At 59.0% G+C, this 26,562-nt stretch overlaps 2 protein-coding genes across 2 annotated transcripts; both read right to left on the bottom strand.

Moving 5' to 3' along the window:
• Nucleotides 1–8,448: 8,448 nt before the first annotated feature.
• On the bottom strand, nucleotides 8,449–17,067 carry LOC138843023 (cocaine esterase-like). The gene is made up of 12 exons (XM_051830121.2): nucleotides 16,898–17,067; nucleotides 14,116–14,320; nucleotides 13,105–13,243; nucleotides 12,347–12,480; nucleotides 12,008–12,266; nucleotides 11,497–11,595; nucleotides 11,100–11,240; nucleotides 10,899–10,979; nucleotides 10,534–10,678; nucleotides 9,976–10,113; nucleotides 9,424–9,496; nucleotides 8,449–9,190 (listed from the first exon to the last, which is right to left on the bottom strand). The coding sequence occupies exons 1-12, from the start codon at nucleotides 16,971–16,973 to the stop codon at nucleotides 9,004–9,006; spliced, it is 1,677 nt and encodes a 558-aa protein (XP_051686081.2). The 5' UTR covers nucleotides 16,974–17,067; the 3' UTR covers nucleotides 8,449–9,003.
• Nucleotides 17,068–20,206: 3,139 nt separating this feature from the next.
• LOC138846538 (cocaine esterase-like) lies at nucleotides 20,207–24,589 on the bottom strand. The gene is made up of 9 exons (XM_070062552.1): nucleotides 24,473–24,589; nucleotides 23,715–23,848; nucleotides 23,376–23,634; nucleotides 22,868–22,966; nucleotides 22,471–22,611; nucleotides 21,911–22,055; nucleotides 21,372–21,509; nucleotides 20,817–20,889; nucleotides 20,207–20,393 (listed from the first exon to the last, which is right to left on the bottom strand). The coding sequence occupies exons 1-9, from the start codon at nucleotides 24,587–24,589 to the stop codon at nucleotides 20,222–20,224; spliced, it is 1,278 nt and encodes a 425-aa protein (XP_069918653.1). The 3' UTR covers nucleotides 20,207–20,221.
• Between the last annotated feature and the right edge of the window lie 1,973 nt (nucleotides 24,590–26,562).

Below are 26,562 nucleotides of genomic sequence, written 5' to 3'. Positions count from 1 at the left end.
CCTTCCATACTTTTTGCTCCACTTTGTGCATTAAAGCCTGGTTCCATTACTCCCAGAACTCCTTGTGAGGTGTCAAGGAAATAGGTATCCCCCTGGTTGTCCCACATGATATTAATCAAAAGTGTCCCATGAGTGCACTTGGATTCGATTACTTTACTGTTATCATTGACCCTCAGATAGTCCATGGCTTGGTATTTGATGACTTCCAAGTGCAGGCCTTGGGCCCCTGAGTGGTCTTCCTGGGCACAAGCCAGCTGGGTGGGTCCTAGGTCTGTCCCAGGGCCACAGCCTCTGACTTCCGGGAGCCCCTAGGCTCTGAGACTCGTTCTCTCAGGGTCAGGTGCCCACCTGGGTAAGAAGCATTTCTTGGCTGATGTTGAGAGGCTCCTCAGCAGATCACATGCCGTGTGGCCCCTCCCATCCTATGCTTTCTCATCTTCTAGCAGAAGGCAATGCCCCCCACCCCGGCCGACCCTGCCCCGCACTCACAGGCAGGTCAGAGCCCTCACGGGCACGGGCAGGCGAGTAGATGTTGAGGTACAGGCAGTCCTCGGACACGGGGATGGACGGCAGGGTCAGATTCACCAGTTTCAGAGCCTGTGTATTCATGGCAGCAATGTCCTGCAGACACCTGGTGACCGCCCACGTGAGAAAGTCAGTCCAGGGGCCAGCTGGGGCCAAACCGGACCTGGGTCTGGACTTTCTCCCTGCAACCTCGGTCCTCCCTCCCCGATGCCCTGCTCACACACAACCTTTCTCCATGTCTCTTCCCGCCAAGTTGTAGGCCACAGGCTCTGGGACGCTGCTGTGGGTTTCTGGGAAGGTTTCAGTGTTGTCGAGGGCTCTGGAGCCCACTGCCTCGGAGCTGGGAAGCCTTGATTTTAGGGGACTCTGGGGAAACCCGCTGACGATGTGTGATGACATTCACTGCTGTAGCCCGGTCCCCACTCAGGCCTGGAACAGGGCACCGCCCACACACAGGGGTTGCAGGAACGGAACATGGAACTGCTCCTGGAAGGGCAGTGGGACGTTCCCCTCCTACACACACACTCTCGGGAGCCTCCTCACCCCAACACAGGCTCCAGTCCTAAGGAGAAAACCAATCCCGGGGCCAGCACTGAGCAGATAAAGCTGCCGCCTGCAGTGCTGGTGTCCTATATGGGCGCCGGTTCGAGACTCAGCTGCTCCCCCTCCAATCCAGCTCTCTGCTATGGCCTGGGAAAGCAGTAGAAGATGGCCCAAGCATGAGGGCCCCTGTGCCCTTGTGGGAACTCCTGAAGAAGCTCCTGGCTCCTGGCTTTGGATCAGTGCAGCTCTGGCAGTTGTGGCTAATTGAGGAGTGAACCAAAGATCGGAAGACCTCTCTCTCTCTCTCTCTCTCTCTCTCTCTCTGCCTCTCCTTCTCTCTCTGTGTAATTCTGACTTTCAAATAAATAAATAAATCTTTAAAAAAACAAATCTCTTGGCCACAGGCACCTGGCTCAGTGACTCTGGACATTGTCCCCAGGCAGCCACCACCGCTGCCCTCCTCAGGGACCTGCAGGATCTGCTGCTGGAGTCAGGGGCTGCTGCCTGCCTCCAGGAGCCCCCTGAACCCGTCCTGGGGACAGCGCCCCGACTGAAGAGTCTCTGCTCGTTCTTCAACCCTGGAGCCGAGGCCCTCCGAATGCCAAGCCAGAGCCAGGAGCTTGGCAAAGCCACTGCACCTCCCCTACCCCACCCTCGCGGAGCCATAGATGACTCATGGGAAAAAGGCTCATGGGAATCTGCTGAACACGGCGGGAAAACAGACTGCATGTGGGTGAACAGACAACTGTGCCTGACCCAGCGTCTAGAGGGCTACCGTTCCCACCCCAGGGCTGGAGCTTCCCTGTGCCCTGGGAGCGCTTACACGGCTGGGTGGGAGGTCCCGTCCCTCACTCCACTCCAAGCTTCAGCAGGTTCAGGAGGTGCAAAGCGCAGCAGCCCCAGAGGTGGCTTGGCAAAGGGAATTCCCAGGAAGGTGTGGACGCCCGCATCGGTGCCTTCCACGTGGACCAGGCTCCTGCGCACCTGCCCCGTGTGCGTGTTCCGGATGGGGCTGGCAGAGTCCTGGCCTGTGGGCAGAGAGGTACAGAGGGTGGGGCCTCCCCATGAGCTGCCCTCCCACACTGCTACTGTGGCCTCTCCTTGGCATCAGCACCTCAGCCTTGCCAAGACCTCGGACCTACAAACACTGACCTGACCAACGTCCTGCATGAGAAACTCTCCCCCATCTCCCAGCCAGCAGTGCTGTCCCTGCCCAGCCCAGGACATCCCACAGCTCCCGAGGCTCCTGGGACCTAGCACCCTCCCTGAGCACTAGGAGTCAGCGCAGGTGACAGCCCTGGGGGCGAGGAGAGCGTCCTTTCTGCTGACTGCCCTCGGTCACAGGAGGTAGAGCTGTGAGCACCAGACTGACCAGGCTCCCCTGCTAGGAGGCTCATGCTCCAGGCCACAAGAAGGGAAGAAAGGAAGCGTCCTCTAGGGGGCGGTGTAGTGGCGCTCGGGTGCACCCAGAGCCTGCATGGCCAGCATCCCCTACACAGTTCCATCCTGGCTGCTTCACCTGGATCCAGCTCCCTGCTAATGGGTTGGGGACGCAGTAGAATCCCCCAGTGCCTGGGCCCTGCACCCTCCTGGAAGACCTGGATGGCTTCTGGTTTTGGACTGGCCCAGCCCTGACTGTTATGCACACATGTGGAGTGAATCAGAGGATGGACGATCTGTTTTCCCTTTCTGTCTGAAACTCAGCATTTCCGATAAATAAGAAATCTTAAAGACAATACAAAACATTTTTACATCATTGTCTAATATAAATCATTTTTTAAAAAGCAAAACAAAGCATGCTCTCTAAAAGAGATGGCATTGGTGCCATGAATGCAGGAGGGAGGTGACTGTGCCCAGGACAGGACAAGCACAGCCTGACCTGGGGACCAGCCAGGGAGGAGGTGACGAAGTCACCGAATGGGGAAGGCAATGTATCAGTAAAGAGTTTCTACCAATGAATCAGCAGGTGCCAGGCACGCATCAGCAGGAAGCTTTAAGGATGTGCCCACAGACAAGGATCTCACACAAGTGATGAGGAAGCAAGTGGGACCTGACACCTCAGTGGCTCTTGTTTGTAATTTTTATTCATTCATTGAAAGTAGACAGAGACACGCACAGAGAGACAGAGATGTCCTGTATGCTGGTTCCTTCTCCAAATGCCCAACACAGCTGGGACGGGGCCCTGATAGGCCAGGAGCCCTGAACTCTCTCGGGGTCTCCCAGTGGGAGGCAGGGATCAGTTCTGGAGCCCCCCTGCTGCCTCTCAGCCTGCACGTCAGCAGGAAGCTGGAATCAGGAGGTGCCAAGGCGGGACCCGGGCACAGGGCTCAGGGCTGGGGCGTCCCCAGCGGTGGCTCCACTTCTGCTCCCAATGCGGCCCCTCATGACCTATGTTGTGCCACGAATCAGATTTGAAAAGGTCAAGATGTTCTATGGTGAGGACTCAGCACCACATGCTGGTCTTCCCTAAACAAGAAAAAACAGCAGCAGAACCCTAACAGCTGAACCTGACGGAACCTCTAGGTACAATTCCTGTGTACACAGGATGAGGGGACAGAGGAATGGCCAGAAGGCACCACAGGGACGGTCCTCCCCCTCCAGAGAGAGCCAGGGGTACACCGGTTTCTCGACACAGGAATCAGGAGGAAGAGCACAGTGAGGCAGAGGGGGAGCTGAAGCGTGAGGAAGACTCAGCACACATGGCAACCGCACAGGGGTGCAGAGCGCGGGCGCGGGGGTGGGGAGGGGGCCTCTGCGCATCGCTACTGTAGGGAAACGGGACACCTGCTCTGGGAACCCGACGGGCAGTCCTGCAACACTTAAGCTGGAGCTCCACCCGCCCTGCAGGTCCCACCCTCGGTAGAAGCCCAAGGGAAGTGCCAACTGTCGGGCAGACACTTGGAGCAGCAGTAGCAAGGCCGCTGGGATGCTCCCCTCCTAACACAGCGGGCGTCTGAGGGAGACCGTGGAGGGGAGAGCTCTTTCTCACTCTGTCTCTCCCTCTCCCTGTGTCTCTGCCTTCAAAGCAGCAGAAATCAATCATCCCCAGCCCATGGAAGCTGACTCCTCCTCGGGAGGAACCTCCCATGTCACAGTAGGCGATGCCCGGCCACAAGGGTGCTCTGGGCCCCTGGGTCAGGGAGAGGAGAGCCTGGCCCCGGAGCGGTGAGTAAACAGCGCCTCTGTCCTGAGCTGGTCCCGACCTTGTCCTTGTCGTTTGCCCCAACCATGGAGGACAGCGCTGCCTGCAGCGGCAGTTCTGGCTGTGAGGCTGACAGTGAGCTGAGCTCAGCAGAGTCCACGGAGGACAGGGGCGGCTTCCGTGCAGACGCTGCCGCGGTTCCTGCCCCGGACACGCACCGCGACTCCCAGGGACCTTGGGGAACAACTGCTCCCTCTCTGCGTGGGGACCCAGCCCCAGATATTACTTTATTAGGAACCACAGTGATGTGGGGGAGACGATCTGCCTGGAAGGTCCTGGTCGCCGGGAGAGTCTGTGCATTGCAGGGCAGGCGGGGAGCCCGTGGGTGAGCATGGAGGAGGAGGAGTGGGGCCTGTGCTGGGGATTAGATAGGGAGAGGGTGGGGTTAGAGACCTGGGCCTTTAGAATGAGGAGACAAAGGATCAAGCACACACCCCATGGGTGATACCCACGTGGGCTGAATCACGATAAAACACATGCCAGGTTCTAGGGTGGGGTCACCTTCACCATGGAACCTTAGCCCTGCAAACGTCCCTGGCAGGCGCACGGGGTCAGAGGAGACCCTGGGTTACAGATGGGCTTCTGGATTGGCATCAGGGGCTTTGCATTGTCAGGTCCAGTTACTACTACTGGCCACCTTCTTGGGGCAGGGAGCTTCTCTACCAATTGTCATCAGCCCTGGAGAAAAATGGTGCCAGGGCAGGTTCCTCTATGTCGGGGTCACTTGCTCCTGCAGCCTCGATCCCAGGGAACGTCCCCAGTGCCTATGCCACTGCCTGTCTCTGGGAGGCCAACCAAGAGGCGCGCTGCTCAGAGCCCATAAGTTGGGCTCAGTACTCTGTGTCTGGAGCCTTGGGCAGCCCCGACCCTCCCCAGCCTCAGGGGCGGTCACTGTCACTTCTGCCAGCTACAGCTGCCAGGTGTTGTTCTCCCGCAGCCGCAGGCTCTAACTGAGGGATTGGGCAGATGGGACCTGGGTTCCTGTCACCCACCGCGGGATCCTCACCACGTGCCTGGATGAGAAGGAGCAGCAGGAGCCCGCAGGCCATGGCGCCGTTCCGCGTGCCCTGTTGGTGCGTCCCCATGGTCTGAGGCAGTGTGTTGCACTGTGCCCAGAGGTTGCCTGGAGTCCTCCAGGGGCAGACCCTGGCCCAGCCCAGGACAAGCAGGGAATAGGTGGGGCAAGCCCTGGGGGCGGGGCTTGGGGCCTTACAGGAGAGCAGGACTGAGAGGACAGGGCCTGGTGGGGTCCCAGGCGGGGCTCCTCCCGTGGCTCCCGGCTCCTCCCCTGGCTCCTGCCTCCCCCCCTGGCTCCTGCCTCGCCCCCTGGCTCCTGCCTCCCCCCCTGGCTCCTGGCTCCTCTGGGTGTCCAATCCCTCTCCTCAGTCCTGGAGTCACCAAGTTTACTGTCCTCACCGGCTGACTCCAGGATAGTGTAGGGATGGACAGCAAGCAGCAATGGGCTGTGACTGGACACCCTGGAGGCCTTCTTTGAGAATCTATTTTTTATAAAGATGTATTTATTTATCTGAAAGGCAGAGTTAAAAATCAAGAGAGACACAGAGAGAGATCTTCCATCTACAGGGTCAGTCTCAAACGTCCAGGGCTGGGTCAGTCCAACGCCAGGAGCCAGCAGCTTCCTCTGGGTCTCCCAGGTGAGTGCAGGGGCCCAAGCACATGGGCCTTCTGCTGCTTTCCTAGGCCCATTAGCAGGAAGCTGGATCGGCAGTGAAGCCGCCAGGGCTTGGCTCTGTGCCTACATGGGATGAAGACACTGCAGATGGTGGCTTACTGCTCTGTGCCACAGCCCCTGCCCCAGGGGTCACCTGAGCCAAGGCTGGCAGGTGTCACTGTCCCGGATCCTGGAAGCTCCTCCTTGGTTTCCAGGCTGGGTGCCCACTGGGTCCAGGCCCCTCCTCCATCCTTTCCCGACTCTGCCCATCCCCTCCCTGCTCACTCAGGGTCCAGGTTTTGAGAGGCAGTGACCACGGCACTAACTAAGGGTAAACCCAATGTGTGCTGTGTCTCCAGCTTCTTCTGAGACACAGTTCTGTCCTCTCCTTGACAGTGAAAACCTGCTGGTCCTGATACCTGGCAACGAGGCAGGAGAACAACGGGAATTCGGGAGCTGGAACTTTGCCAGCCCTGCATTGTAACTTTATCCCTTTGCTTGTCAGTCTTTTACACCACTTTCCCAGGATGCAGCTGTGCCTCAGCTGGGACCAGGAAGGAGAAGCCATGATGGAAACAGGGAAGAGAAATTCTGGATGGAGGGGCCATAGCAATCCCTTCCGTATTCCCACAGGTGAGATCCCACCCCACTGGGTTATGCATTTAGGGCACCGCCCCTGGGAAGAGAAAGGGGAGGGCCCTCTCTGCCCCTGGCTGTGCTTGGGAATCCTCCTTGGGCTGCCTCTTCCTCTCTTCCTCCTGGCAACCCTGGCCCATTCCTGCTGAGGGTCTCTCCGTGTGTGGGTGGCGGCCCTCAGTAGGCGTGCAGGTGTGCTCACGCTCTCTCTCCTTGCAATCAAAGCTGCTTTTGTGCACTGCCTGTGGCTGCTGCTGCTTTTGTCATGTAGGAGGTCAGAAACTTAGCCTCTGAGTGTGTGTGAGAAGGGCCTGAACCCCAGCACCTGCTGTGGAAGCCCCAGAAGCCCAGCATCCTGCACTTCACATCCTGCCCAGACCCTGATAACCTCCCAGGTGTCCCTGCCCTTCCCCCAAGGAAAGCTCCAGGGAGAACTCCCTCCTCAGGACCGGATGGGTTACCTGACCTGCTAACACGAGGCAACAAAACCTTCACAGACAAAACCTTCACAGATGCCATAAGGGAAGCCCCTCTGCTCTGCCATGCCAGCAAATCTGCCGAGGAATTTAATAATTTTCACCCAACAAACTCTTCCACGAGGACTCCCCATCCCGTGTCCTGGAGGAGCAGGGGAGGTGGGTAAACAGGCTCCCTTAGAAACCTAGGGAGTCCACTGGCTGGCACCACAGCTCACTTGGCTAATCCTCTGTCTGAGGCACCGGCACATGGGGTTCTAGTTCTGGTTGGGGCGCCGGATTCTGTCCTGGTTGCCCCTCTTCCAGTCTGGCTCTCTGCTGTGGCCCGGAAGTGCAGTGGAGGATGGCCCTGCTTGGGCCCTGAACCCCATGGGAGACTAGGAGAAGCATCTGGCTCCTGGCTTTGGATCGGCACAGCCCGCCATCCGTAGCGGCCATTTGGGGGGGGGGTGAACCAAAGGAAGCAAGACCTATTTCTCTCTCGCTCGCTCGCTCGCTCACCATCTAACTCTGTCAAAAAAAAAAAAAAGAAAAAAGAAAAGAAAAAAAAGTAGGAGTCCAAAAAGACTGTGCTCACCCTCTGCCTCCCTGCTGAGCCCCACCTGGCCTGCCCAGGTGTATTCACTCCACTCATCCCTGTCACCTCGCTCTCCCCTGGTCCCAGTGACTGGGTGCTCTCTCTGTCCCTTCATTCCTGACAGATGCCCTGTCCCCAAGAAAGCCTTTGCTCTCTGTCTCCTGCCTGAATTCTTCCTTGTGTGAAGACGAGGAGGCCATGGCTTCCACGGCCTTGCCTCCGGTGACATATCGGTTTCTCATCTCCATTGGCACAAAAACCTTGAATAAAATGTAAGACCCTTAGGCCCAGAAAGGTCCCCAGTCTGGGGACCCAGCAGGGTACGTGTGGTCCTGTGACAGCAGTGGGGCGGGGGGCCGGGAGTCAGCCTGAGTGTAGGAAACATCAGGCTCCCTGCAGGAAGGAGGAGCAGCCTGGGCACCCCAGGGGAAGTGGACCCTGGCTCATGAAGGCTGCCTTTGTGCTCCCTGAGAACTGGCCTTGACCTCTGCTCAGCCCCAGGCTCTCTCAGCCACCATGGCCAGGGCTAGTGCAGGCCAAAGTCCAGAGGGAGAAACATTATCTGTGTACCGTACATGGGTGGCTGGGCTCAAACACTCTGGATCAGGACTGGAGCGGCTTGGACCTGAACTGTCGCTCATATGAGATGCCAGCGACATGGGTAGAGGCTTAACCCCTGTGAAAGCAACAGCCCTATACTCCAGGTTACTGCATTAATGATTCATGGTATCCCAGCTGTGCAGGTAACCAGGTGTCTTAGAGAGCTGAGGGTCTAAGAAAACGTGGCAGGTTCACTCAGGTGAATGTGACTCAGCCATGAAAGGACTGGAACCCTTTATTTGTGCTGCATGGATGGAACTGAGGGCACCACACATGGCAGCCTGCAGGGATGAAGCCACGGTGACTCCTGGAGTCCGGGTCCTCTGTGGCCTCACAGGCATGCTGGGAGGAGGAGCAGGGGGAGGGCTTAAGGCACCCAGGGGTGGGCAACAATGCTCAACGAAGTTCCCTCTGCATGGGGAGGGCCTGGGGCTGGGAGGAGAGGAGAGGGAGGGTGGGCAGAAGGTGGAGGGGCAAGAAGCAGGAAGGGCCCAGGGCCCAGTGGGTGTTGAGCAAGCTGGGCTGGCACTGGTGTTGCCCAACACAGCTGCATGGAGGTGTACTGAGTGAGTCTTCAATGAGGGGCCCCAGGGAGGGTTGGCAATGAACCTCAAGCCGTGGGTTTTTCACAACGGTCTGCTGAGTGGATGGAGGCCAGGAGGAGTGAGTGGTCACGTGAAAGTGCCTAATGCATGGCTCCTCCGGGGATGTGTGTGAGTGCATCGGGCCCCACCTGCACTGGAGCCCCTGTCCCCCAACCCCACACAGGCAGCTACAGCTCCGTGTGCTTCTGCTCAGCGCCCCTTAGCTCCTGGACCCTCTGGGGCAGGGTGTGGGTCCAGAACTGGAGCCTGCGGGCCTTCAGGGCCTGGCCCACTGCAGGCTGCAGGTTCAGCTGCAGGTATCGCTCGTCCTGGTCGAACACGGGCCAGTGTGGCAGGCCCTCGCCATTGGGGTTCCTGCAGACAAGACGTCAGGAAGCAGACGTGAGCAGCTCGTGGCCCACCCCAAGGTCACTGGGAGATGGGAAGTGTGTGCCTGGTCCCTAGGGCCCCTGTGAGTGCCAGTGGGTCCAGTGTTGGGGAGGAAGCTGTCACGTGACTTAGGACCCTGGATGCTGGTGAGGTCCCCCCAGAGGAGGGGGAGCAGAGAGTCCCAGGTCCCTAGGGATTTGGGCAGGGGGTCGTCTCACCTGTTGCGAGCAAAGTTGGCCCAGTACTTCATCACCCTCCTGCTCAGCAGCTCCTCCTCCTCAGTGAGGGGCACTGTAGAGGGGAGGGGCAGGGTCAGCTCAGCCACGCCAGTCCTGCTGCCCATCATGCACCACGCTCCCAGCCCAGGTGGAGCTGACGCTCGGCTACCCGCCAACCTCTATGTCTTTCCCTCACCAGTGGGACCTGCTGTGTCACGCTCCACGATCCCAGTCAGCTCCTAAGTCATCACACTGGCTTCTCCCTTGCCTGCATTGCTTCTTCCCTCTGACCCTGGGACATTTGTAAGGAAACAGACCTGACTTTGAACCCATGTGCAATCAGATGAACACTCCTCTCTGAGAGGGCAGAGGAGGGAGCAGAGGCTGCATCATGGGGGCTCTCAGACTCAAATCTGGCTCCGCCCTCTGAGCTGTAAGACTTTGGACCCTGGATCCCAAGTGAGCCTCTTCCTTTCATCCCAATGGTGGGTGCAGAGCCCCTCAGAGAGAGCCTGGACCTCTTCCCCAACCTGGTGAAGGAGGAGGATTCACCTTTGCTGCCAAAGAAAAATGATCTGAAGACAAAGACATATTCATCGCCGTGGTCGGCCCTCACGTGGGGCGGCCTGAGATCCTTTGTGAAGCTGGGTCGATGCTGGAACTCGTAGAAGTAGACAGGGGCGTGGGAACCTGGGGACAGACAGGGAGATGGGTGGCCCCTTCCCGGTGTTCTCCTACAATGCCCATGGGGATGACACATAATTGCTGCACCAGGCTGGGTCCTGGGCAGTTGGGGAGAGGTAGCAGGGGGAACAGGCACATTGGTCAAGCCCTGGGTTAGATCCTGGCCTTGGACTTCATGCTTTTGAGGTCTGGGTCAGTGAATGAAGCTCACTCAGCCCAGTCTGCTCCTCTGTACCAGAGTGGCAATGCTGGACTCTGGAACAAGCCATGGGGGTTTACTGAGAGCAGGGACACCAAGTCCCCGGCACCCTGGGCCCAACGTAAGACATGGATCAGGACCTGCACAGGGCAGGTGTCACCCTCAGGAAAGGACCCAGGTCTGAGCTGCCCCCTAGCGAGTGAGGCCTCAGTCCCAGATGAACTCACGCTGGAAATGTGCTACTCGGAGTGCAGGCATCACGAACATGGCGTCTGCCATCATCTCCTGGAACTGGGCCATGAGGGTCTTGGGGTCCTCATTGCTCCCCATGTACTCGCCCATCAACAGGTCCCCCAAAGCGGGAGGCAGCATCTGGCCCAGGGGAAGGGGAAGGAGTGAGGGGAGCAGCTCCTGGGAGGGAGGCAGCAGGCTCAGGCTGGGGGACGGAGGTCCTGTATAGTCAGAAACTGGGGGAAGAACCAGGCTCCGGAGACCCCTCCCCAAACACACAGCTGAGCCTTGGTTCCCAGAGTCCCTGCGTGGGCAGGTGTCTGGGATGCGCTCTGTTGTGGCAGGAGCCTGGGGGCCTCACCAGCTGTTTTGTTGCTTGATGCATAATCTCCCGCATCTCCTCTCTGTCTTTCTCCTTTAGAGGGTCTGTGGCTAACAGGAGCTGAGTGGAGAGGGGAGAGTCACAAGTGTGTGTGGGGGAGCTGGGTTGGAGCATTGAAGCCCAGAGGACTGCTCACCACATAGTCTGTGCAGGCACTCAGGAACTAGGGCTGGGGCTCACCTGGGGGAGGACCCAGCCATACTCATCATTGTTGACACCAATGATGCTGGGGACGGGTTGAAAGTCAGCCGAGGCCAGCAGCTCCTCGGGGTGTCTGGGCAGGAAGACTCCGTCCACCACCCCTGGGATGAGCATGAAGGCCTGTGGGTCACACGGGGTAGGGAAGAGGCAGTGTTAAAGGTGCTCTCTAAAGCCCTCTGCGTTCTCCATCCCTGATTGGCTCAGCCCAGCGTGTTCACCCACTCTCCATAGGAGCCCCAGCCTGGCATCCAGGACTGGGTTCCCTGTTCCATCCAGGGCTGGGATGTCAGGAGGCATGGATGGGAGGAAGCTGTCCCGGGGACTATGAGGTGCACACAAGCCCATCACCCCCTCCCCCACGTGCACGGGGCCCGACCTGGGTGATGGCCAGCATCTCCTCTTCACTCTTGGCCCGCAAGCAGCGCACCAGTGTCTCAGAGTCCACCTGGCCACAGCCAGACCGGTTGGCCACCACCTGCAATGAGATCACACAGGGGCTGGCACAGCCATGCTGGAGTCGTGGGGGTTTTCCAAGGCACCACTGGAGGCAGCTGCACCCCAGATCGCACAGGGTGTGGTGTGTGTACGGCTGCAGTGGAAGCTTATTGTTGCTCCTTCCCCATGACTTGGCACCGCCCAGCCACAGTGGGCAGCACCTGCTGAGCTGGTTGCCGAAAACCTGGGGCTCAGGGCAGGCAGCTGGTGGAGCTGTGAACCACCTCCGCCTCTGCTGGGACACAGGTGTGTGGCTTCTAACCCTAGAGCGTCTCAGTAATGCAATGGTAGGCAGCAGGGCCTGAGAACCCGATGGTCCTCCCTCCTTGTGCCCCTTGATCAGAGATGAAGTAGAGGCAGGAGCAGCAGGCCTGGGCAGTGAGGACACTCACTGTGGAGACCACCTCAGACGAGCTGGTGATGAGGCTGGGCAGCAGGGCCACCCCACTCTCCATGATGGCTCCGTGGAAGAGACCTTGGGACATGGGCGACAGCACATGGGATGACACACTTGTGCCACCCGCAGACACGCCGAAAATGGTGACCCGGCCAGGGTTGCCTCCAAAGTGGGCGATATTCTGCTGGACCCAGCGTAGCGCGGCCACTTGGTCCAGGTAGCCCCAGTTTCCAGTGGCGTACTGGTCTCCAGTGCTGAGAAGGGCAGGGACAGGGATCACAGGGCTGTCCTGGTGCCACTCATCCCGCAGGGCCCACCCCAGCCCCGGTCTCACCTGAAGAAGCCCAGGACTCCCAGGCGGTACTGAATATTGACCACCACCACGTCCTCAAATGCTGCCAGTACACTACTGTCGCACATGGAAGCCATGCCCATAGTCAGCCCACCACCGTGGATCCACACCATCACCTGCGGAAAGTCAAGGGCTTAACTCATGGCTTCCTCCGCTTAAAGCCTGCTCATCCCCCACCTGGTGTAACCAGTACCTGGGTCTGTGCAGAGCCAAGCACAACTCTGGCCAGAGTGCAGGATCTGGGCCATGAACCAGGGACCCAGGTATAATCAGGAAGGCCAGGCCAACCATCCTGAGTCTAACTCCATGTTCAAAGCCTGGTCTGTCAATTTCTGAGCCCCAGTGAGGAGGACAAATAATGGCTGTCTCTCTCATCCATCCACACGGATGCTCATCCTAGTGCCTTCCCTTCTTCAGGCCCCCACACCATCCATGGCTAGAAGCTGTGGTGACGTCTGAGCGTAGCCAGGGGTCACTGAGTGTGCCTCCTGGGCATGAGGGTGCTGAGGTGTCCCGGGTCCATTCAAGACCATCAGTCTGACCTCTGACATCTCAGCCCCTGGGATCCCATGCCAAAGGCTCAGCTGCCCACCATGGGGGAGTAGCAGTTCTCGGCTCTGATAGTGAGAGGCTTCTGGACAGGGTGTGCTCACAGGAGGGCCCGTGCTCAGCTTCTCCTTTCTCATCTTCTAGCAGAAGGCAATGCCCTCCCACCCCGGCCCACCCTGCCCCACACTCACAGGTAGGTCAGAGCCCTCACGGGCATGTGCAGGCGAGTAGATGTTGAGGTACAGGCAGTCCTCGGACATGGGGATGGAAGGTGCGGTGATGTTCAGCTGCAGAACACCTTGACCCATAATAGCCAAGCTCTGCAGACACCTGGAGCCACCCAAGGCAGCCATTAGTCTAGAGCCTGGGTCTAGTGTGCCCGACCCTCCCCGGGCCTCCTCCTACAGCCCTGCTCACTCATGGGCCTCCATAAGACACTTCCCACCAGGATCCAGGTCCTGGATTCTGGGTGAGCTGGGATGGTCCAACATCAGGGAACCTCAGGTGTCTGAGAGTCTGGGGACCACTCTTGACTGACAGGGGACTCTGTGGGAAGTCGTGACTTTCTTGAGGGGACACTCAGTGCTGGATGCCCAGACCCAGCCACGCCGGAGCAGGCCAGCCTGCCGCACATGAGCCTGGATGGACGGATGGCGTTTCCCCAGGAAGGGCAGTGGACGACCCTCACCTTCACTCTAGACTCAGGAACCTCCCCGTTCCCACAGTCTCCAGTCCTAAGGGCATACACAGGTCCCTGGCCAATGTCCTTGCCCTGTCTTTGGCTCAGTGACCATGACGACCCCCTCTGGTGCCCATCTCAGGGAGCTGCAGGATCTGCGGATGGAGTCAGGGCCTCCTACAAGCATGTGGAGCCAGGTGAACCTCACGCAGACACAGCGCCCCCTGCAGGCAGAGAGCCTGTGGCCTCTCCTGGACATGGGGAGAGCGTCTCTGCTTTTCTCTCTGTACCTGGATTTAATGTGCTCTGAGTGCCACGTTCTGGCCCCAAAGCATTTCATGGTCACTGAATCCAGAAAGCCTAAGCAGACTCACTGAATAACGCACGAGGGAGCCATCATCCACAGGGAAAGCTGGTTATGCGAGCTCTGCCCCAGGACAGCTGGGCCTGGCCCAGAACTGAGAGGATCTTTCCCCGACCCCACCCCAGGGCCGGAGCTTCCCTGTGCCCTGGGAGCGCTTACATGGCTGGGTGGGAGGTCCCGTCCCTCACTCCACTCCAAGCTTCAGCAGGTTCAGGAGGTGCAAAGCGCAGCGGCCCCACAGGTGGCTTGGCAAAGGGAATTCCCAGGAAGGTGTGGACGCCCGCATCGGTGCCTTCCACGTGGACCAGGCTCCCGCGCACCTGCCCCGTGTGTGTGTTCCGGATGGGGCTGGCAGAGTCCTGGCCTGGGGGCAGAGAGGTGCTTCAGGTAGGGGCTCCCTATGAGCTGCCCTCCAACACTGCTGCTGTGGCCTCTCCTTGGCTTTGGTATCTCAGCTTTGCCAAGGCCTCGGACCTACAAACACTGACCCGACCAACGTCCTGCATGAGAAACTCTCCCCCATCTCCCAGCCAGCAGTGCTGTCCCTGCCCAGCCCAGGACATCCCACAGCTCCCGAGGCTCCTGGGACCTAGCACCCTCCCTGAGCACTAGGAGTCAGCGCAGGTGACAGCCCTGGGGGCGAGGAGAGCGTCCTTTCTGCTGACTGCCCTCGGTCACAGGAGGTAGAGCTGTGAGCACCAGACTGACCAGGCTCCCCTGCTAGGAGGCTCATGCTCCAGGTGTCAAGAAGGGAGGAAAGGAAGCGTCCTCTAGGGGGCGGTGTAGTGGCGCTCGGGTGCACCCACAGCCTGCATGGCCAGCATCCCCTACACAGTTCCATCCTGGCTGCTTCACCTGAATCCAGCTCCCTGATGCAGGTTCACACTGCTTTCATGCTGTCCCTCAAGGATCTGTGTTGTGCCATGAAACAGATATGAAAAGGTCGAGATGTTCTATGGTGAGGACTCAGCACCACATGCTGGCCTTCCCAAAACAAGAAATAACAGCAGCAGAACCCTAACAGCTGAAGCTGATGGAGCCTCTAGGTACAATTCCTGTGTACACAGGGTGAGGGGACAGAGGAATGGCCAGAAGGCACCACAGGGACGGTCCTCCCCCTCCAGAGAGAGCCAGGGGTACACCGGTTTCTCAACACAGGAATCAGGAGGAAGAGCACAGCGAGGCAGAGGGGGAGCTGACGCGTGAGGGAGACTCAGCAACACACGACAACCGCACAGGGGTGCAGAGCGCGGGCGCGGGGGTGGGGAGGGGGCCTCTGCACATCGCTGGGGTAGGGAAACGGGACACCTGCTCTGGGAACCCGACGGGCAGTCCTGCAACACTTAACCTGGAGCTCCACCGCCCTGCAGGTCCCACCCTCGGTAGAAGCCCAAGGGAAGTGCCAACTGTTGGGCAGACACTTGGAGCAGCAGTAGCAAGGCCGCTGGGATGCTCCCCTCCTAACACAGCGGGCGTCTGAGGGTGACCGTGGAGGGGAGAGCTCTTTCTCACTCTGTCTCTCCCTCTTTCCCTGTGTCTCTGCCTTCAAAGCAGCAGAAATCAATCATCCCCAGCCCATGGAAGCTGACTCCTCCTCGGGAGGAACCTCCCATGTCACAGTAGGCGATGCCCGGCCACAAGGGTGCTCTGGGCCCCTGGGTCAGGGAGAGGAGAGCCTGGCCCCGGAGCGGTGAGTAAACAGCGCCTCTGTCCTGAGCTGGTCCCGACCTTGTCCTTGTCGTTTGCCCCAACCATGGAGGACAGCGCTGCCTGCAGCGGCAGTTCCGGCTGTGAGGCTGACAGTGAGCTGAGCTCAGCAGAGTCCACGGAGGACAGGGGCGGCTTCCGTGCAGACGCTGCCGCGGTTCCTGCCCCGGACATGCACAGCGACTCCCAGGGTCCTTGGGGAACAACTGCCCCCTCTCTGCGTGGGGACCCAGCCCCAGATATTACTTTATTAGGAACCACAGTGATGTGGGGGAGACGATCTGCCTGGAAGGTCCTGGTCGCCGGGAGAGTCTGTGCATTGCAGGGCAGGTGGGGAGCCCGTGGGTGAGCATGGAGGAGGAGGAGTGGGGCCTGTGCTGGGGATTAGATAGGGAGAGGGTGGGGTTAGAGACCTGGCTTTTCACGATTTTTATTCTCTTTAAAGAGCTATTTTAGGAAAGATCTAGTTAGAGAGAGAGAGAGAGAGCGCACGAGAGCGAGCAAGGGAGCTCATCTGCTGGTTCAATTTCCAAAAGGCCCCACCCAGGCCTCAGCCAGGAGCCTTGAACTCCAGCAGGGTCTCCCACGTGGGAGCATCAGGGCCTGGGACAGAGCCATCTTCCACTGCTTTCCCAGGCACATTACAGGCAGCTGCACTGGAAGACCAGCAGGCAGAGCTGGAGCCAGTGTTCCTAGGGGCCGCCAGTGTCACAAGTGCTGACTTGCTCTGCAATGCCGGTTCCAGTCTTGGGCCTTTGGAAAGAGGAGATAAAGGCTCCATGACACACCCAGGTGTGGTGCCCTCTTGGCCTGGGCTCCCAGAATGCCAGGCACGGAGGTGTGGTCAGCTTTGCCCTGGAATCCAGCCCAGGAGGACCCCTGCCAGGTGCACAGGGTCAGAGGAGACCCTGGCAGACACACAGCCCAGGGCAGGTTCATCAGTGTCCTGGGGAGGGCACAGTCACCACAGCCTCAAGCAAGGGAGGGAAAGGGCCCCATTTCCCACGCCCCTTCCTGTCCCGGCTGCCGACCCGACCAGCGCTGCTCAGAGCCTTCGTGCTGGGCTCATTCCTCCATGCCTGGAGCCTCAGGAGACCATGGTGGGCGCCCAGGTCCCCCACTGTCACCACTGTCACCTCCAGACTACCAGGCGCTGCCCTCCTGTGGCCTCAGGCTCTAACTGTGGGATCGGGCAGATCTGACCTTGGTCCCTGTTGCCCCCGGGAATCCTCACCATGACGCGGGTCGAGGAGCAGCAGGAGACCACAGACAATGGCGCCGAGCCGAGCTCCCCTTCGGTGCAGCCCCATGCTCCAAGGAGGCCCGCGTGCACACCTCTGTGTCCCGCAGGCGGCACCCAGTGCTCCTGGCTGGGATCAGTGCCTCGGCCCTGGCCTGGGCAGGAAGCAGGCGGGGCACACCATGGGGGCGGGGCTTGAGTGCCTCTGGTGGGAGTGGACTGAGAGAAGAGAGGTCAGTAGGGACCCAGGCATGGCTGCCTCCCCTCTCACCGGGCTGCTGGAGGGTCCAGGCCCCTCGCCTCAATCCTGGAGTCACCAACTTCACTGTCCTTGCCGTCCTAGTCTGAGATAGTGTAGGCATACAGGAAGCAGGACACCAGGGGGCCTTCTAAGGGGAATAAACCATTAAAAAAGTGATATATTTATTTTTTATTTATTTGAAAGGCAGAGTTAAAAATCAAGAGAGACACAGAGAGAGATCATCCATCTACAGGGTCAGTCTCAAACGCCCAGGGCTGGGTCAGCCCAACGCCAGGAGCCAGCAGCTTCTTCTGGGTCTCCCAGGTGAGTGCAGGGGCCCAAGCACGTGGGCCTTCTGCTGCTTTCCTAGGCACATTAGCAGGAAGCTGGATCGGCAGTGAAGCCGCCAGGGCTCGGCTCTGTGCCTACATGGGATGAAGGCACTGCAGATGGTGGCTTACTGCTCTGTGCCACAGCCCCTGCCCCAGGGGTCACCTGAGCCAAGGCTGGCAGGTGTCACTGTCCCAGATCCTGGAAGCTCCTCCTTGGTTTCCAGGCTGGGTGCCCACTGTGTCCAGGCCCCTCCTCCATCCTTTCCCGCCTCTGCCCATCCCCTCCCTGCTCACTCAGGGTCCAGTTTTTGAGAGGCAGTGACCATGGCACTAACTAAGGGTGAACCCAATGTGTGCTGTGTCTCCAGCTTCTTCTGAGACACAGTTCTGTCCTCTCCTTGACAGTGAAAACCTGCTGGTCCTGATACCTGGCAACCAGGCAGGAAGAACAATGGGAATTCAGAGGCTAGAACTTTGCCAGCCCTGCATTGTAACTTTATCCCTTTGCTTGTCGGTCTTTTACACCACTTTCCGAGGATGCACCCGTGTCTCAGCTGGGACCAGGAAGGAGAAGCCATGATGGAAACATGGAAGAGAAATTCTGGATGGAGGGGCCATAACAATCCCTTCAGTATTCCCACAGGTGAGATCCCACCCCACTGGGTTATGCATTCAGGGTACCGCCCCCAGGGATGAGAAAGGGGAGGGCCCTCTCTGCCCCTGGCTGTGCTTGGGAATCCTCCTTGGGCTGCCTCTTCCTCTCTTCCTCCTGGCAACCCTGGCCCATTCCTGCTGAGGGTCTCTCCGTGTGTGGCAGCCCTCAGTAGGCGTGCAGGTGTGGTCACGCTCTCTGTCCTTGAAATCAAAGCTGCTTTTGTGCACTGCCTGTGGCTGCTGCTGCTTTTGTCATGTAGGAGGTCAGAAACTTAGCCTCTGAGTGTGTGTGAGAAAGGCCTGAACCCCAGCACCTACTATGGAAGCCTCAGAAGCCCAGCATCCTGCATTTCACATCCTGCCCAGACCCTGATAACCTCCCAGGTGTCCCTGCCCTTCCCCCAAGGAAAGCTCCAGGGAGAACTCCCTCCTCAGGACCGGATGGGTTACCTGACCTGATAACACGAGGCAACAAAACCTTCACAGACAAAACCTTCACAGATGCCATAAGGGAAGCCCTACGAGTCTGCAAGCCAGCAAATATGGGGAGGAATTTAATAATTTTCACCCAACAAACTCTTCCACGAGGACTCCCCATCCCGTGTCCTGGAGGAGCAGGGGAGGTGGGTAAACAGGCTCCCTTAGAAACCTAGGGAGTCCAAACACACTGTGCTCACCCTCTGCCTCCCTGCTGAGCCCCACCTGGCCTGCCCAGGTGTATTCACTCCACTCATCCCTGTCACCTCGCTCTCCCCTGGTCCCAGTGACTGGCACTCTCTCTGTCCCTTCATTCCTGACAGATGCCCTGTCCCCAAGAAAGCCTTTGCTCTCTGTCTCCTGCCTGAATTCTTCCTTGTGTGAAGACGAGAAGGCCATGGCTTCCACGGCCTTGCCTCCGGTGACATATCGGTTTCTCATCTCCATTGGCACAAAAACCTTGAATAAAATGTAAGACCCTTAGGCCCAGAAAGGTCCCCAGTCTGGGGACCCAGCAGGGTACGTGTGGTCCTGTGACAGCAGTGGGGGGGCCAGGAGTCAGCCTGAGTGTAGGAAACATCAGGCTCCCTGCAGGAAGGAGGAGCAGCCTGGGCACGGGAGCCCCCAGGGGAAGTGGACCCTGGCTCATGAAGGCTGCCTTTGTGCTCCCTGAGAACTGGCCTTGACCTCTGCTCAGCCCCAGGCTCTCTCAGCCACCATGGCCAGGGCTAGTGCAGGCCAAAGTCCAGAGGGAGAAACATTATCTGTGTACCGTACATGGGTGGCTGGGCTCAAACACTCTGGATCAGGACTGGAGCGGCTTGGACCTGAACTGTCGCTCATATGAGATGCCAGCGACATGGGTAGAGGCTTAACCCCTGTGAAAGCAACAGCCCTATACTCCAGGTTACTGCATCAATGATTCATGGTATCCCAGCTGTGCAGGTAACCAGGTGTCTTAGAGAGCTGAGGGTCTAAGAAAACGTGGCAGGTTCACTCAGGTGAATGTGACTCAGCCATGAAAGGACTGGAACCCTTTATTTGTGCTGCATGGATGGGACTGAGGGCACCACACATGGCAGCCTGCAGGGATGAAGCCACGGTGACTCCTGGAGTCCGGGTCCTCTGTGGCCTCTAAGAGATGTGAGATCACAGGCATGCTGGGAGGAGGAGCAGGGGGAGGGCTTAAGGCACCCAGGGGTGGGCAACAATGATCAACGCAGCTCCCTCCACGTGGGGAGGGCCTGGGGCTGGGAGGAGAGGAGAGGGAGGGTGGGCAGAAGGTGGAGGGGCAAGAAGCAGGAAGGGCCCAGGGCCCAGTGGGTGTTGAGCAAGCTGGGCTGGCACTGGTGTTGCCCAACACAGCTGCATGGAGGTGTACTGAGTGAGTCTTCAAAGAGGGGCCACAGGGCAGGCTTGGCAATGAACCTCAAGCCGTGGGTTTTTCACAACGGTCTGCTGAGTGCATGGAGGCCAGGAGGACTGAGTGGTCACGTGAGAGTGCCTAATGCATGGCTCCTCCGGGGATGTGTGTGAGTGCATTGGGGCCCCACCTGCACTGGAGCCTTTGTCCCCCACCCCTACACAGGCCACTACAGCTCCGTGTGTTTCTGCTCAGTGCCCCTTAGCTCCTGGACCCTCTGGGGCAGGGTGTGGGTTCAGGGTCCAGAACTGGAGCCTGCGGGCCTTCAGGGCCTGGCCCACTGCAGGCTGCACGTTCAGCTGCAGGTATCGCTCGTCCTGGTCGAACACGGGCCAGTGCGGCAGGCCCTCGCCGTTGGGGTTCCTGTAGACAAGACGTCAGGAAGGGGGCACTGCAGTCATTCTGAGCCCTGCCCAGCCCAGCCCTGAGCACCTATCTGGGGTCCTGCCAGGCCACCTTGCAGGCCAGGAGTGGAGGGGAATGAGTTTTCAGAAGCAACAGCAGAACGACCTCCCCTTAGCATCAACTCCTCGTGGGGACTGGGCATTTGACCTGGCCTGTCCCTCCCCCCATAGAGAACCTATGGGCAGAGCAGACCAACCCCAGGTCACTGGGAGATGGGAAGAGTGTGCCTGGTCCCAGGGCCCCTGTGAGTGTCAGTGGGTCCTGCAGCTAGGTACAGCACTGTCACATGACTTAGGTCTCTGGATGCTGGTTTGGTCCCCACAGAGGAGGGAGGGCAGAGGGTCCCAGGTCCCTAGGGATTTGGGCAGGGGGTCGTCTCACCTGTTGCGAGCAAAGTTGGCCCAGTACTTCATCACCCTCCTGCTCAGCAGCTCCTCCTCCTCAGTGAGGGGCACTGCAGAGGGGAGGGGCAGGGTCAGCTCGGCCACGCCAGTCCTGCTGCCCATCATGCACCACGCTCCCAGCCCAGGTGGAGCTGACGCTCGGCTACCCGCCAACCTCTATGTCTTTCCCTCACCAGTGGGACCTGCTGTGTCACGCTCCACGATCCCAGTCAGCTCCTAAGTCATCACACTGGCTTCTCCCTTGCCTGCATTGCTTCTTCCCTCTGACCCTGGGACATTTGTAAGGAAACAGACCTGACTTTGAACCCATGTGCAATCAGATGAACACTCCTCTCTGAGAGGGCAGAAAAGGAGGGAGCAGAGGCTGCATCATGGGGGCTCTCAGACTCAAACCTGGCTCTGCCCTCTGAGCTGTAAGACTTTGGACCCTGGATCCCAAGTGAGCCTCTTCCTTTCATCCCAATGGTGGGTGCAGAGCCCCTCAGAGAGAGCCTGGACCTCTTCCCCAACCTGGTGAAGGAGGAGGATTCACCTTTGCTGCCAAAGAAAAATGATCTGAAGACAAAGACAAATTCATCGCCGTGGTCGGCCCTCACGTGGGGCGGCCTGAGATCCTTTGTGAAGCTGGGTCGATGCTGGAACTCGTAGAAGTAGACAGGGGCGTGGGAACCTGGGGACAGACAGGGAGATGGGTGGCCCCTTCCCGGTGTTCTCCTACAATGCCCATGGGGATGACACATAATTGCTTCACCAGGCTGGGTCCTGGGCAGTTGGGGAGAGGTAGCAGGGGGAACAGGCACATTGGTCAAGCCCTGGGTTAGATCCTGGCCTTGGACTTCATGCCTTTGAGGTCTGGGTTAGTGAGTGAAGCTCCCTCAACCGAGTCTACTCCTCTGTACCAGAGTGGCGATGCTGGACTCTGGAACAAGCCATGGGGGTTTACTAAGAGCAGGGACACCAAGTCCCCGGCACCCTGATCAGGACCTGGACAGGACAGGTGTCACCCTCAGGAAAGGACCCAGGTCTGAGCTGCCCCCTAGCGAGTGAGGCCTCAGTCCCAGATGAACTCACGCTGGAAATGTGCTACTCGGAGTGCAGGCATCACGAACATGGCGTCTGCCATCATCTCCTGGAACTGGGCCATGAGGGTCTTGGGGTCCTCATTGCTCCCCATGTACTCGTCCATCAACAGGTCCCCCAAAGCGGGAGGCAGCATCTGGCCCAGGGGAAGGGGGAGGAGTGAGGGGAGCAGCTCCTGGGAGGGAGGCAGCAGGCTCAGGCTGGGGGACGGAGGTCCTGTATAGTCAGAAACTGGGGGAAGAACCAGGCTCCGGAGACCCCTCCCCAAACACACAGCTGAGCCTTGGTTCCGGGAGTCCCTGTGTGGGCAGGTGTCTGAGGTGCGCTCTGTTGGGGCTGTAGACTGGGAGCCTCACCAGCTGTTCTGCTGTTTGATGTATAATCTCCCGCATCTCCTCTCTTTCTCCTTTAAGGGTCAGTGGCGAACAGGAGCTGAGTGGAGAGGGGAGAGTCACAAGTGTTGTGGGGGAGCTGGGTTGGAGCATTGAAGCCCAGAGGACTGCTCACCACATAGTCTGTGCAGGCACTCAGGAACTAGGGCTGGGGCTCACCTGGGGGAGGACCCAGCCATACTCATCATTGTTGACACCAATGATGCTGGGGACGGGTTGAAAGTCAGGCGAGGCCAGCAGCTCCTCGGGGTGTCTGGGCAGGAAGACTCCGTCCACCACCCCTGGGATGAGCATGAAGGCCTGTGGGTCACACGGGGTAGGGAGGAAGCAGTGTCCCAGGTGCTCTCTAAAGCCCTCAGCGTTCTCCATCCCCGATTGGCTCAGCCCAGCGTGTTCACCCTCACCCCCTAAGGGCCCCAGCCTGGCATCCAGGACTGGGTCCCCTGTTCCATCCAGGGCTGGGATGTCAGGAGGCATGGATGGGAGGAAGCTGTCCCGGGGACTATGAGGTGCACACAAGCCCATCAACTCCTCACCCACGTGCATGGAGCCCGACCTTGTTGATGGCCAGCATCTCCTCTTCACTCTTGGCCCGCAAGCAGCGCACCAGGGTCTCAGAGTCCACCTGGCCACAGCCAGACCGGTTGGCCAGCACCTGTAACGGGAACACACAAGGGCTGGCACAGCCATGCTAGAGACCAGGGGTTGCCCACGGCCCCACTGGAGGCAGCTGCACCCCAGATCGCACAGGGTGTGGTGTGTGCACGGCTGCAGTGGAAGCTGATTGCTGCTCCTTCCCCATGACTTGGCACCGCCCAGCCGCAGTGGGCAGCACCTGCTGAGCTGGTTGCTGAAAACCTGGGGCTCAGGCGGGCAGCTTGGTGGAGCTGAGAACCACCTCCGCCTCTGCTGGGACACAGGTGTGTGGCTTCTAACCCTAGAGCCTCTCAGTAATGCAATGGTAGGCAGCAGGGCCTGAGAACCCGATGGTCTCCCTCCTGTGTCCCTTGATCAGAGATGAAGTATAGGCAGGACCAGCAGGCCTGGGCAGTGAGGACACTCACTGTGGAGACCACCTCAGATGACCTGGGGATGAGGGTGGGCAGCAGGGCCACCCCACTCTCCATGATGGCTCCGTGGAAGAGACCTTGGGACATGGGCGACACCACATGGGATGACACACTTGTGCCACCTGCAGACACGCCGAAAATGGTGACCCGGCCAGGGTTGCCTCCAAAGTGGGCGATATTCTGCTGGACCCAGCGCAGCGTGGCCACTTGGTCCAGGTAGCCCCAGTTGCCAGCGCTGTGCTGGTCTCCAGTGCTAAGAAGGGGCAGGGACAGGGGTCACTGGGCTGTCCTGGTAGACACTTCCCGCAGTGCCCACACCAGCCCCGGTCTCACCTGAAGAAGCCCAGGACTCCCAGGCGGTACTGAATATTGACCACCACCACGTCCTCAAATGCTGCCAGTGTAGTACTGTCACACATGGAAGCCATCTCCATAGTCAGCCCACCACCGTAGATCCACACCATCACCTGCGGAAAGTCAAGAGCTTAACTCATGGCTTCCTCCACCTAAGAATGCTCATCCCCCACCTGGTGTAACCAGTACCTGGGTCTGTGCAGAGCCAAGCACAACTCCGGCCAGAGTGCAGGATCTGGGCCATGAACCAGGGACCCAGGTATAATCAGGAAGGCCAGGCCTCCCATCCTTTGAGTCTAACTCCATGTTCAAAGCCTGGTCTGTCAATTTCTGAGCCCCAGTGAGGAGGACAAATAACGGCTGTCTCTCTCATCCATCCACACGGATGCTCATCCTAGTGCCTTCCCTTCTTCAGGCCCCCACACCATCCGTGGCTGGGAGCTGTGGTGACCTCTGAGGGTAGCCAGGGGTCACTGAGTGTGCCTTCTGTGCATGAGGTGCTGAGGTGTCCCGGGTCCATTCAAGACCATCAGTCTGACCTCTGACATCTCAGCCCCTGGGATCCCATGCCAAAGGCTCAGCTGCCCACGGTGGGGGAGGAGCAGTTCTTGGCTCCGATAGTGAGAGGCTTCTGGACAGGGTGCGCTCACAGGAGGGCCCGTGCTCAGCTTCTCCTTTCTCATCTTCTAGCAGAAGGCAATGCCCTCCCACCCCGGCCGACCCTGCCCCACACTCACAGGCAGGTCAGAGCCCTCACGGGCATGTGCAGGCGAGTAGATGTTGAGGTGCAGGCAGTCCTCGGACATGGGGATGGAAGGTGGGGTGAGGTTCAGCTGCAGAACACCTTGACCCATAATAGCCAAGTTCTGCAGACACCTGGAGCTACCCAAGGCAGCCATTAGTCTAGAGCCTGGGTCTAGTGTGCCGGACCCTCCCCGGGCCTCCTCCTACAGCCTTGCTCACTCATGGGCCTCCATAAGACACGTCCCACCAGGATCCAGGTCCTGGATTCTGGGTGAGCTGGGATGGTCCAACATCAGGGAACCTCAGGTGTCTGAGAGTCTGGGGACCACTCTTGACTGACAGGGGACTCTGTGGGAAGTCGTGACTGCAGGAGGGGACACTCAGTGCTGGATGCCCAGACCCAGCCACGCTGGAGCAGGCCAGCCTCCCGCACACGAGCCTGGATGGACGGAATGCGTTTCCCCAGGAAGGGCAGTGGACGACCCTCACCTTCACTCTAGACTCAGGAACCTCCCCGTTCCCACAGTGTCCAGTCCTAAGGGCATACACGGGTCCCTGGCCAATGTCCTTGCCCTGTCGTTGGCTCAGTGACCAGGACGACCCCCTCTGGTGCCCATCTCAGGGAGCTGCAGGATCTGCTGATGGAGTCAGGGACTCCTACAAGCATGTGGAGCCAGGTGAACCTCACTCAGACACAGCGCCCCCTGCAGACAGAGAGCCTGTGGCCTCTCCTGGACACGGGGAGAGTGTCTCTGCTAATGAGTTGGGGAAGTAGTAAAATCCCCCAGCGCCTGGGCCCTGCACCCTCCTGGAGGCCCTGGATGACTCCTGGTTTGGACTGTCCCAGCCCTGATTGTTATGCACACATGTGGAGGGGATCAGAGGATGGAAGATCTGTTTTCCCTTTCTCTCTGGAACTCAGCATTTCCAATAAACAAGAAATCTTAAAGACAATACAAAACGTTTTTACATCATTGTCTAATATAACTCATTTTTAAAAAAAAATAAAACAAAGCATGCCCTGTAAAAGAAATGGCATTGATGCTACGAATGCAGGAGAGAGGAGACTGTGCCCAGGACGGGACAAGCACAGCCTGACCTTTGGAGCAGCGAGGGAGGAGGTGACAAGTCACCGAATGGGGAAGGCCATGGATCAGTAAAGGGTTTCTAGCAATGAATCAGCAGGAGCCAGGCACGCATCAGCAGGAAGCTGTAAGGATGTGCCCACAGACAAGGATCTCACACAAGTGATGAGGAAGCAAGTGGGACCGGACACCTCTGTGCTCTTGTTTAATTTTTTTTCATTTATTTGAAAGAGAGACAGAGACACACACAAAGAGACAGAGATGTCCTGTGTGCTGGTTCCCTCTCCAAATGCCCACCAGAGCTGGGATGGTGCCCTGATAGGCCAGGAGCTCTGAACTCTCTCGGGGTCTCCCAGTGGGAGGCAGGGATCAGTACCGGAGCCCCCCTGCTGCCTCTCAGCCTGAACGTAGGCAGGATGCTGGAATCAGGAGGTGCCGAGGTGGGACCCGGGCACAGGGCTCAGGGCTGGGGCGTCCCCAGCGGTGGCTCCACTGTTGTTCCCAATGCAGCCCGTCATGACCTATGTTGTGCCACGAATCAGATATGAAAAGGACGAGATGTTCTATGGTGAGGACTCAGCACCACATGCTGGTCTTGCCAAAAAAAGGAAAAAACAGCAGCGGAACCCTAACAGCTGAACCTGATGGAGCCTCTAGGCTACAATTCCTGTGTACACAGGGTGAGGGGACAGAGGAACGGCCAGAAGGCACCACAGGGACGGGGCCTCCCCCTCCAGAGAGAGCCAGGGGTACACCGGTTTCTCAACACAGGAACCAGGAGGAAGAGCACAGCGAGGCAGAGGGGGAGCTGAAGCGTGAGGGAGACTCAGCAACACAGGGCAACCGCACAGGGGTGCAGAGCGCGGGCGCGGCGGTGGGGAGGGGACCTCTGTGCATCGCTGGGGTAGGGAAACGGGACACCTGCTCTGGGAACCCGACGGGCAGTCCTGCAACACTTAACCTGGAGCTCCACCGCCCTGCAGGTCCCACCCTCGGTA

Source organism: Oryctolagus cuniculus, chromosome 18, assembly GCF_964237555.1.
Source record: "Oryctolagus cuniculus chromosome 18, mOryCun1.1, whole genome shotgun sequence".
Classification (NCBI taxonomy): domain Eukaryota; kingdom Metazoa; phylum Chordata; class Mammalia; order Lagomorpha; family Leporidae; genus Oryctolagus; species Oryctolagus cuniculus.
Note: the sequence above shows the minus strand (reverse complement) of the source record. Positions and strands in the feature narration are given on the sequence as shown.

Bases quoted from the DNA above. Each gene is read 5' to 3' on its own strand.
- LOC138843023 (XM_051830121.2), bottom strand. From the start codon at position 16,973: ATGGGGCTGCACCGAAGGGGAGCTCGGCTCGGCGCCATTGTCTGTGGT. The intron at 13,244-14,115 runs GTAAGCGCTCCC...GGGTGGCTCCAG, and splicing joins GGGACCTCCCACCCAGCCAT to GTGTCTGCAGAGCTTGGCTA. The intron at 11,596-12,007 runs GTGAGTGTCCTC...ATCTCATTGCAG, and splicing joins CGTCTGAGGTGGTCTCCACA to GTGGTGGCCAACCGGTCTGG.
- LOC138846538 (XM_070062552.1), bottom strand. From the start codon at position 24,589: ATGGGTCAAGGTGTTCTGCAGCTGAACCTCACCCCACCTTCCATCCCC. The intron at 22,612-22,867 runs GTCGGGCTCCAT...TGTGACCCACAG, and splicing joins AGATGCTGGCCATCAACAAG to GCCTTCATGCTCATCCCAGG. The intron at 21,510-21,910 runs GTGAGTTCATCT...GTCTGTCCCCAG, and splicing joins CCGAGTAGCACATTTCCAGC to GTTCCCACGCCCCTGTCTAC.